Source organism: Podarcis gaigeae, assembly GCF_964106915.1.
Source record: "Podarcis gaigeae genome assembly, chromosome: 2".
Lineage (NCBI taxonomy): Eukaryota > Metazoa > Chordata > Lepidosauria > Squamata > Lacertidae > Podarcis > Podarcis gaigeae.
In genome coordinates, this window is record NC_139679.1 from 52,965,713 (window position 1) to 52,977,392 (window position 11,680).

Below are 11,680 nucleotides of genomic sequence, written 5' to 3' on the forward strand. Positions count from 1 at the left end.
TCTCTCACTGCCTCCATTTCTTCCCCTTCTATTTGCCAGGAGGTGATGAGCCCTGTGGCCAGGTGGCAAATTTGATTGTTGCATAAAGTGTGGAGCTTTGTCGTTAGCAGAAGCTTAAATTGAAGAAGGTTCTCTAAAATATCAGTAAAACAGTTCTGCTCTTGTGGTTCTAGATTATAAATCACCAGGTATCACATTAGAAATCATTCCTTTAATCCTGTTCCTTATGTTTCAAAGTATTGCATAGAGTGCTCAGTGCTCTCAAGTTGTGATCCTTAGGCAGTATTTAAATTGTACAGTGGAAGTTAATTGATCCAGAGAAGCTTTTGAAATGACTGCAGGTTTGTAAAATTAAAGCTGTGTGTGAGGAGATAGCTTCAAGTTTTAGAGCTCTTGTTTGTTTCATAGTCTTGTGGTCTATGATCATACTGGTGGCACATGGATTAAAATGCTTCAGGGGAGTTTTCTTTCACATAAATTGGGTGTAAGAGATAAATGACTTTTATTTTCTTAACCAGTAAATGTAGATAAAGCATTCTTCTAATGTTCTCCACTTTGCAACTAAAGGAACTAGATTAAGTGGTGGTCAGAACCAGGCCTGTCCTTGTGCAACTCTGTTTGCCTGCCTGCTGCTGTGTGACTCATGGTCCAGTTTGAATCCAAACTTAATTCTTGTACAGTGGTACCTTGGGTTACAGACGCTTCAGGTTACAGACTTCGCTAATCCAGAAGTAGTACCTCGGGTTAAGAACTTTGCTTCAGGTTGAGAACAGAAATTGCACAGCAGCAACGGGTGGCCCCATTAGCTAAAGTGGTACCTCAGGTTAAGAACGGACCTCCAGAATGAATTAAGTTCTTAACCCGAGGTACCACTGTACTGTATTCACGAGCTGATCTGCAGCATCTTTTATACTGTACTAAATTTAGCCTTTTCAGGAAAAGAGGCATAATGAGGCATGTAGAATGGAGGCAGGATATTGGAATGATAGGTATGCCAATTTTAATTTATGAACATACAATCCTTAAACAAGCAGAAGATTTTTGTTGTTTTATGGCAGACATTTGCTTTACCTCCAGCTTCCAGGATAAAAAAGAAGAAACTTGGAGGACTTTTTTCAGTGAATTGATTTTAATTGGGGACTTTTGCTTCTGAGCTAACAAGCAAATTCATTACAGCAACCCATTGTGAAGCGCCATGGTGCTGAGTGGGTTATTCTATAGATGTTCCTTTGCATAATCTTGCTGTTTGTGGTATGCTGAAGGGTTGCACAGTTGGTGCCTTGGGGCGATCTGCCAAAAAGCTTAAACATCAGGTTTCAGGGGTGGCAGGGAAGCTGGAGTAGCTAGAAATTCTAGGACAAGTATTATTATTCAACTTTAAATGGGTGATCCATTGCATAGTTGTCAAAAAAGTAGATTTATTGGAAGCAAGACATTATTGGGACTCTATCTTGTTCAAGCATGATTATGGTGCATTGTGGCTTTTTGAGTGTTTTACTGAGCTCATATTAATGACAATTATTCCTGCTGCAGCACAAAGCTGGTCAGTTATCTTCCATATGCATCTTAGGGCACCACTTACCATACCTGAGTCATGTCTCATTTCCTTTTAATTGAATTTTGAGGCATGCTTCACCCTCATACGAAAAGCTTTTGGCTTTAAAAGGTGTTAGAATAAAAACTATCCATTCTTACCTCATGGTTCTGTATGAGTTACTGTTCTAGGTGTTCCACCTCTGAGGGCAGTCTGTTGCCTTTCTGTATCAGGAGTTATGAGATAATTTGGTCACACCTGATACAGAGTAGGGCAAAATACATAGTCACCAGCAGAGGCTGCTTGGAAGAAGAGAAATCCTGAGTAGTCGATCATGCAGAGCCACCCTGATCAGTGTCTCCTGTGAGTGGACATTTTGGGATTTATATGAACATTTTAATATCAATTCTTCTGGCACACTGGCAATTAAAAAAAAACAAATAATAGAATTTAACTACCACTGAATATTAAAAAGTAGTTTACATGCAGTAGAAAATATACCTTAACCATTCCAATAATACGAGGGGTTAAAACAAGTTAACCTACAATTTTTCCAGCTATAACAGCAGTCTTATAAACACACATTATAAAATAATATTACATATTAAAATCTTGTGTGGGCGAGCACAAACAGATGATATGCTAGAATATGCCTTGTAATATTAAAATGAGGCTTGTAGCTCTCTGAACAGCCTAGTCTCAGTTAACCATGTCCCAGTGACATCCTGTTTGGATTACTGCAATGCGTTCTACATAGAGCAGCTTTTCAATTCTGTTTGGAAACTGCAGTTGGTTCAGGATACATCAACTAGATTACAGAACGTGACTAAGCGAATAGAACCTTTCTGGCCGGTCTTAAAACAGCAGCACTGCCACCTGATTTGTTTCCAAACACAATTCTCAGTGCTAGTACTGACCTTTAAAGTTCTGAAAAGCTTGAAACATGGATGCTTAATGGAACATCAGTTATTAAGATCATTCTCAGGAACCCCTTCACCACTGCCTCATATGTCCACAGATTCAGTCCATTGTTAAATCATGTCATTCTCCATTTCAACATTTCATAAATATAGTCATTGCACTGTGCCTCTTCAAAAACTCTTCCTGATTTTCATGCCGTCTCCTCTCTGGTAGTCTGTGGTCCCCTCAGCTCTAGCCCTTGCTCTGCTGCCAAAATCATTCACCTCTCTCATTGCTCTGAACACATCTTCCTTCTCTGTTTTATCTACTTTCTCCCCTGTGATGAAATTATGAAGTCCAAGAGAGCAGCCCCCTGCCCAAGTTCCTCAAAGCAGGGCCTGTTCTCTTGGACTTCATAAAATCATGAACTCAGATCACGCTGTGTAAAAAATTTCATAATAATAATAATAATTATTATTATTATTATTATTATTATTTATTATTTATACCCCGCCCATCTGGCTGGGCCTCCCCAGCCACTCTGGGCGGCTTCCATAAAAACCAAAAATACAATAAAATATCACAAACAGTGTTCAAACTGAAATTGGTGTACTTGCTCAGTTCTGACATTAGGATTCATGGGTATTAGGTTGTGGAAACTTTCTTTGTTCAGAAATTATCAAGCAATCTTCATTTCAATGCAAACTGAATATTTGGTTTTGGTTTTATTTCATGCAGAAAGTCCCCAGAGAAAAGTTCCATGTAGTCGACACGAAGCTTTTTCTAGGAAAATAAATCTGTGAATCTCCATTGCATGAGTTATATGTTGCCTATTGACCCTGAAGAAAAGCTGGAACAGAATTTGCAAGCAAAGAACAGAACAAGTTTGGACTTAGGCTTGGGGGATCTGGGCCTGGAAATGCCTCAGGTAATACCCAGTATTATATTCACTTAGCTGATATAAGAAGTCAATAAATTTTACTTAGGGTTTGATTTTATGTGTTTTGCGGTGGCAGTAGAGCTTATCTCAGCAGAATAGGGAAGGAAACAAATTCTATTTCAGAGAGTTGATGGGGGGGGCGGCAGCAAGAGGAAAGAGAATTGCTGGGAATTCCTGCCTCCTTGTTCCGCTGATGGAGCCTTGCCACCACTGAGCCACACCACTGGATACAGCCAACGTTGAGTACTTTAGGAACTTTTTGCTTCTGCTTTTCCATGACATGTGAATCTAGCATGTAGCAATTATCTGATTCAGGATGCCAAAGACAATATAATGGGAACAGAGGTATGGGAAACATAGGCATTGGCCTTCCTTTGTACATGTACATTTGTACATATAATTGCTTAATATACAGTCATACCTCATGTTATGTTTGCTTCACGTTACATTTTTTCAGGTTGCGTCCCGCTGCGACCCGGAAGTATCGGAAAGGGTTACTTCCGGGTTTCACTGCTCGCGTATACACAGTAGCGCTAAATCACGCTTCGTGCATGTGCACAAGCACCAAATCGCGCCACACACATGCGCAGGTACAGCATTTCAGGTTGCGGGCTTTTCAGGTTGTGAACGGACCTCCGGAACGGATCCCGTTAGCAACCAGAGGTACCACTGTATAGGCATTGAGAAAAGGGATAGTTCCCAAGCCAGTTTTCTTTTGTTTAGCTTAGCAAATATGCAGAACATGTTTTAAAACTGGCTAAACCCAAGCTGTGGCTCCTGAGTGACTGTTGTAATAAGGTGCTACCATTTAAAGAAGAGATGGAATATGTACCACATTAAAGGAACATGCTAGCAATCGCCCAGTAGGATTTAATGTTTCTTTGTTACAAACTGGTTGTTAGTGTTACAAATTATTAACATTCTGTTGCAGCCTAGTGTGAGTGGAATGGACCCTCCTTTTGGGGATGCCTTTCGAAACCACATGTTTTCAGAACAGACTCTGATGAGCACAGATCTGTTGGCTAACAGTTCTGATCCAGATTTCATGTATGAAGTGGTAAGTTGCTTGTATTTTTCCCTGAACTGCATAAAGCACACTTAGCCACTCACAAACGAGAAGGGGTGTGCCTTGCAGCAACCTGTGCACTGAAGGCCAGTTTGCTGTGCTTTGCTTCTCTATTAAATTTAATCACTAATTGAGGAATCCTCAGTTCCTGAGCCCAGCAACAGTGGCTTCTTGCCAATGAAAGGCTGACAAAGCTGGCCAAGAAAGAAGTAAAAAAAGAACTGTGCTTGAGCAGACTTCAAGGCATTGCTGACATCGCTACATCCAAGAGCAGTCAGAAGTGGTTGGATGTTAGAAAAGACGTTTTAAAAGTGAGGGAAACAGAGAAAGAGTTGGAAGACAACCAGCGGATCTCTTGGTCCTGCCCCATGTAGAATCTCTTGTTGGGCCTGGTGAGGACTCAGTGTTCCCATCTAGCTGTATTTGTATCAATTGTTTGATTTATGTTTTTAATGTATTATACTTTGATGTTAGCCTCCCTGAGCCCGGTCCTGGCCGGGGAGGGTGGGGTATAAATAATTTCTTCTTCTTTTTCTTCTTCTTCTTCTTCCTGGAAAAATCCCCCAAGTGAGAAAGTGCCACAAGCTCCCTTGGCAACTTGTCGCCAATCTGGTTTTTTCCCATTCAGGCTGTTTTTCTTTGCCTTTAACCAAAGTCCACACTCAGTAGTTAAAACTATTGCCATTTGAGCTTTATTAGTACTATTTACAATTATTTAAGGCCAAACACATGGTTGCAGGATAGTATTATCATTAAAAACAAGAATTTAAAACATTCAGAAAATTAAAATCGGCAATGAACTAAAAGCAGATTAAAACACATATCAGTGTGCTAGCTATCTGGGTAAACTTGCCTAAACAGGGTACGGTGAAGGTGCCTGCCTGTTATCAATAGGCAGGGAGTCCATAGTGTAGGTGCACTTACAAGTATCTGGATACTGCCTCTGCTCAAATCTTTTCCTTAAGCTAATTGTGCTTGATTCCTTCAATATTTCTGAACAGAACTTGTCAAAGACTATTAGTTAAATACAAATGAAGGTGATTAGAAAGCAAATAAGATATTTTGTATTTTATTCATGCACTTAAATAAAATTCTTCAGACTAGATGATACAGCTTTGTGCTTTAGAAATGTGAGATCAGTGATCCCTTTCTCTCTTGTCCTAATTTTAGCAGTGTCACTGACAACTAACTCCGCTCTTAAACTAGATGAGTCACTTATTTCTAGGCAATTATAATTGATGGGCTTTCCATTGAACTGGGCATGGGAACTGCTGACCTCTTAAAACCCTTTGATTCAAAGCTGACAGACAGCACAATCCTATGCATGTTTTCTTGAAATTCCCACTGTGTTCAGTGAGGCTTACTTCCTGGTAAGTATGTTTTAGGATCACAACTGTTGAAGTATTCCTCCCTTGAGGTATGAATAGCTTTTGTAGGTATGTATGGTGCATATCACCAGCAAAGTAGTGCTTTTTGTGGTGTGGCTTGAGGGTGAATCCAGAGAGAAAAGTAATTTACCATTATTTACTGACATTTTTACATCTGCCTCTGTAGGACAGAGAAATGGATTACCAGCAGAGTTCCAGGGATAACCTCCTTTCTGTAGAAGACTGTAAAGATCTTGAGAACCTGGAGTCCTTTACAGACATTCTGGATACTGAAACCTCTTTCCCCGCAAATTGGGAGCAGTGGGACACTTACTGTGAAGATTTGACAAAGTACACCAAACTAACCAGCTGTGACATCTGGGGAACAAAAGAGGTGGACTATTTGGGCCTTGATGACTTTTCAAGCCCGTACCAGGATGAAGAGGTGATAAGTAAAACTCCAACTCTGGCTCAGCTCAACAGTGAGGACTCTCAGCCTGTCTCAGATCCACTGTGCTACCCAGAATTGCTGTTCAGTGTAAAGCAAACCCAGTTAACCTCTTTGCCAACGAAGAAGATTGCAACCAGAGCAGCAGCCCCTGTTTGTTCATCCAAGACGGGCCAGGCTGAGGCACCTTTATCAGAATCTGCCCTGAAAGGAGGCAAACCCAATTCAAGCACACAAATCATGGTGAAGACCAACGTGTACAATAATGAGAAAGTGAACATTCATGTTGAATGCAAAGATTATGTTAAAAAGGCAAAAGTAAAGATAAATCCAGTACCGCAGAGCAGGTCTTCCATGAGCCAGGCAAACGCTGATGCTGCAAAAGAAAACACCTGCTACTGTGGAGCTGTAGCAAAGAAACAAGAGCGGAAAGGGAATGACTCCCTTCAGAGTCACAGTCCAGTGTTGCCTTTTAAAGAGACTCAGGCTCTGCTCCTCACTCCACCTCAAGAAACTCCAGGAATAGTTGCTGAGGAGAACAGCCTCTCTGCCAGCACCTCTGTTTCAGATCCTTCGCAGAAAAAGGAAGAACACAACTATTCCCTCTTTGTCACGGACAGTTTGGGTGAGCAGGCCAGTGCAGGCAAAGCTGATCCAGAGGAGGAGGAGGAGGAGGAAGAAGAGGAAGAGGTGGAGGATGAAGATCACGATGAAGGTTTCGGAAGTGAGCATGAACTCTCTGAAAACGAGGATGAGGAGGAAGATTACGAGGACGACAAAGATGATGACATCAGTGATACTTTCTCTGAACCAGGTAATTTTAAGCTTGTAATCTAGAGCTAGGTCTGCTGCAGGTATTGGGGGGGGGGGGATTTTGAATGGGTATGTTGGCAAGGCTGATGACCCACATAACACTTTTGTTAGTGGAAGAGTTGTGAATTATTTTTCAGTCATAACTCTAGAGGCAGTTCCCATGTCCATGTAGAGAATCTGTTTTTCAGCTGAGTATGCCTTTGACTAATGTGGCAGAAGGATGCAGAGTTTAGAATGCTGCATGGTTGTCTTCCTAGTCCTCTTTTCAAGCTTCAGAATCTTGTTTAGAAATAACTAGGATGGTCTCATCTGGTGAGTTTAAATGGAATGCTTTAGAGCCATTTAATGCAGGTTTGGACAACCTTTTTTCTGCCCCTATTGCTGGGGTGAATGCTGAAGTGCAACTTTTTATGCCTTTCTTAGGGTATGAGAATGATTCTGTGGAAGACTTGAAAGAAATGACCGCAATATCTTGTCGAAAAAGAGGAAAGCGAAGATACTTCTGGGAATATAGTGAGCAACTAACACCATCACAGCAGGAGAGAATGTTAAGGCCTTCAGAATGGAATCGAGATACACTACCAAGTAACATGTATCAGAAGAATGGATTACATCATGGTAAGAGCAGTCCCTTAACAAATGTTGTTGCTTTCAGGTGCATATGCAGCTTTCAAGAAGCTTGTCATATTTATTTATTTTTTGCCTTCCAGTTGTATAATTGATTATATATTGTACTGGGTAAAAATCATAACAGTGCCATGGGAGGTTGTAGGATAAAAACTATTTCTAAAATTTGAATGTAATTCACAGTATTCTAGCAACCCATCAGATAACCTGCTTTTGTATATATTTGCATAGGGAAATATGCTGTTAAGAAGTCACGGAGGACAGATGTAGAAGATCTGACACCTAACCCTAAAAAACTGCTACAGATTGGGAATGAATTGAGAAAGCTGAATAAAGTGATCAGTGATTTGACTCCAGTCAGCGAACTTCCTTTAACAGCTAGACCAAGATCAAGAAAAGAAAAAAACAAGCTAGCTTCCAGGTAAGGCGACATCATCATCATCACCGTAATAATAATAATAATAATAATAATAATAATAATAATAATAATAATAATAATACCACTAGTACTTAAGATTACTACATGCCAAGGTGAGTGGATTCTTCTGTTTTGACAAGTATTTGCAGGCTAGTATTGTATTGCAAAAAGTAGGTTGTGCTGAAGCACGTGGTTGTTTTTCTCTCCCCATTCCTGCTTTTGTTGTATGTTTGAGGCATATCTGATTATGATGGTGTAACATGTCCAGCCTACACAAATGGCTTCACACTAAGCGATGCTATTTAAGTCTAAAAGTTGTCATACTTTGCAATAAACATCTGCATAAGACTATGGTAGTGTTATCAGTCAAGGCTTAATGAGTGTTGGGAACTATCGTTCAGTATCTTGACTATTAGATTATAACATCTAAGCTATTATAGGTGTCCTCCCCCCCCCAACAGCTTATGCTTCGTGCCCCCTTGCGCATAAGGGAAATTGTGTAAAGTGGGGAGCACCCTACTTTAATAGGGAGAGCATGTGGGAAATGGAAATAGCTGGAGGCTGCTGCCCAGCTTGCCCCAAGCCAGCCTGCCTGCATGTTTTCCTGAGGAGAGCCGGTGCATGTGGTTGCAGCAAATGGCCACGGAGGGCAATGGCCAATAAGGGTGCCCAGGAGAACTGGTGTCAGGATGGGGGCAGGGAGAAGGCTCCCCCCTCCCTTCACCACTGGTCGATCAGAGGCCACCTTCTCTCGTTCAGGCAGCAGCCCCAGGTGACTTCTGGGCAGCAAACCTGAATGAGAGAATGGCTATTTATTTATTTAGCGGTGACCCATGTGAATGGGGTGCACATGGGTGGGGTGGGGATAGGGGCACCTGTATAGCATTGATGACTGCCAGTACAGTAACATCAGGTATGCTCTAAGGCAACTAGATGGATATTCTAAGCTTCTTTTTTGCCTTCCATTATCACAGAGCTTGCCGACTTAAAAAGAAAGCCCAGTATGAAGCCAACAAGGTGAAACTGTGGGGTCTCAACACTGAATATGGTAAGCCTTTAAAACAGAAAAAGACTTCATTAGCAAACTAGCTTCTTGAAATAACAAAGGGTCACTTTGTGTGAGCATGCTGTCTGGACATAGGAGGCCATCAGGGTCTACTTGCAGCCTCAGCTCATGAGGCTTTGAAATCTGATGGTCCAAGTATATAATGGACAGGTCATTGTCTCCACAGAAAATAGTATCATCTGTTTTTTATTATTATTAAATTGATTAGCTACTTTTTTGTCATGGCAACTCAAAGCGACTTACAAAAAGAAAAAGAAGTAGGACTAGATGATTGCCAGATGTTTGTTATAGCTATTGGCAAGCACCTCTGGAAGATAAGGCCTTTTTGGCCATAGCACCTTGCTTGTGTAATTTTCCCAGGGAGGTTTAGCTGTGGCTTACATTAATAACTTTTAAGTGCATTTTTAAATTTTCTCAGGCTTCCTCCTCTGTTCTATGTTAAGCACCACTTTTTATTGTTGTGTTTGTATTAGTTATTTCAAATGGACTTGAAAATTTTGAATTAAAGGGGGCATCATAGCAGATGTTAAATGAATAAATAGGGAGGTGTATTCTTGCTTCCCCAAAGGGTGCATTCCAATAGACTTACATTGTTCCTGGTCTCTTCTTGCAGATAACTTGCTGTTTGTGATCAACTCTATCAAACAAGAAATTGTGAACAGAGTGCAGAGTCCCAAAGATGACAGAGTAGCCAATATGGGTCAGAAGCTTGATGTACTTATTAAAGATACTCTTGGTAAGTAAACATCTAGTGTGATGGCACCAAAAATCATTAGTTTTTCTAAATGTTGGAAACAATGCTTGCACAAATACCATTACTTTAGACCTACTACACTACCATTCACCTACTACACTACCATTGACTTGACTTTTAAAATCACTGAGATCTTTCTTTTAACTAATGCAACCTAACATCACAGCAGCAGAGGCCATATTCAGATGTTTCAGGCAGGGAATATACTGTTACAAACAACTTTTTTATGTTTTAGGTTTTATGTTTGTGCATTTTACTCTTTTTCTTCATTATTGGCCCATCTTCCTAATTTTTGACTTCCAAACCTGTTACCAATTCTGACAAAGATCCTTTCCAGGGAAGCAGAACCTGTCTTGGCTGCACACACCAGATATGTGTAAGGATCTGCCTCACCGGCCAAATGCGACAAGTGGGTGAGCCCCCCACACCTGTCAATCACCTGATGTTACAAACGACATCAGGAGATTTGGTGCTCTGAAGTTGTGAAACTGGAACTTCAAAGTATCTAGGCAGCAAAGTGCTGCTAAAAGCAAGTTTATTTCCTTTGTTTCAGTAAAACAGCTGTTGTACTTGGGAAGCTGCACAAGGGGGCTTTGTCCAAGCTCTGCCATTATCTGATGTCATACAAATGTAGGGTAGACGGGCGTGGCCTGCCCAAAACAGCCTCATGGGCCAAATAGTTGGGCCTGGTGGACCAAGAATGACCTAAGGGGTCGAGGTTCCCCACCTTTATTTTATATGTGTCGGCACTAACAAATCTTGAATTAACAATGAGCAGAAGGCAGAAAACACACATCTGAATATATGTCTTCATTCATTTTTCCAGGGCCACCTGTATCTGGGCAAACATCAGAATTTGTGAACCAAGTTTTAGAAAAAACAGCAGAAGGAGATCCTACAGGAGGCCTTGTAGGGCTACGAATACCAACATCAAAAGTTTAGTAGACATCACTTGATCCATTCACATTGGTCAGAGCTCTGCCTGTGTCATGTACTACATTGTAAAATTATTTCTGGTCTGCATGTGAATTTAGCGTTCTATAAAACACAGTTTTCAGTTCCATCATTTTTTTCCTTTTTATAACAATGTAGTAAGATAAGTGAAAGCATGGTATAAAATGCTTACTGGCATTTTGGAGCATAAATCTTGTAGTTTTAAATCTGCTTCTGTCATAAATGTGGTGACTACATATTCATTTTTAAATTAAGTTTACCTAGGACCAGATAATATAACATGCAGGAGCAAAACATGTTTTTTGCAAGCAAAAATCTTGCGAAATGCCAAACGTTATGGCAGGTTTATGCTCCAAGAAAAATAAAAACTTAGAATTCAGATTAAGAAGGTTTTTTTCAAGAATAATTGCTCTTTTGTTCTAAACTAAACAATAAGTTTTCTTTGCAACCATAACTTGTACATAGCACACCTGGCAATAACGCTAGTGTGCCATATAAAAAAATATAGTTTTCTGAGCTTGATACGGTATTTAAATGTCTGTGCAAGTAAGAAAATGTATACTCTTTGTGCCTTGTATTGAGGGGGAGGGTGGGTGGGGAGAAGTGTAACTATAAAATGGTAAGAAACCCTTGTGGGAGAGAAGATGTATAGATGGTCTCATGGGTTTTAATGTATTTGTTCCAGCTCTTACAAATTTTTGAATGTATATAGGAATATGATGAAAATGTAGATATGCCACAGAGTCTATGTATTGTATAAAAGATGGCTCTAGAAAACTCATTTTCGGTACTT

At 40.4% G+C, this 11,680-nt stretch overlaps 1 protein-coding gene across 3 annotated transcripts in view; it reads left to right on the plus strand.

The window, feature by feature from the left end:
* CREBRF (CREB3 regulatory factor) overlaps positions 1–11,467 on the plus strand; it is a 21,512-nt gene extending 10,045 nt beyond the window's left edge. For all 3 annotated transcript variants that reach the window (XM_083728207.1, XM_083728209.1, XM_083728208.1), the window contains exons 2-9: positions 3,173–3,362; positions 4,306–4,431; positions 5,995–7,069; positions 7,492–7,686; positions 7,927–8,116; positions 9,088–9,161; positions 9,793–9,915; positions 10,760–11,467. In XM_083728207.1, coding sequence (XP_083584333.1) covers positions 3,249–3,362; positions 4,306–4,431; positions 5,995–7,069; positions 7,492–7,686; positions 7,927–8,116; positions 9,088–9,161; positions 9,793–9,915; positions 10,760–10,875 — 2,013 coding nt within the window. In that variant the 5' untranslated portion in view covers positions 3,173–3,248 and the 3' untranslated portion in view covers positions 10,876–11,467. The remainder of the gene's footprint in view (positions 1–3,172; positions 3,363–4,305; positions 4,432–5,994; positions 7,070–7,491; positions 7,687–7,926; positions 8,117–9,087; positions 9,162–9,792; positions 9,916–10,759) is intronic.
* Positions 11,468–11,680: the final 213 nt, after the last annotated feature.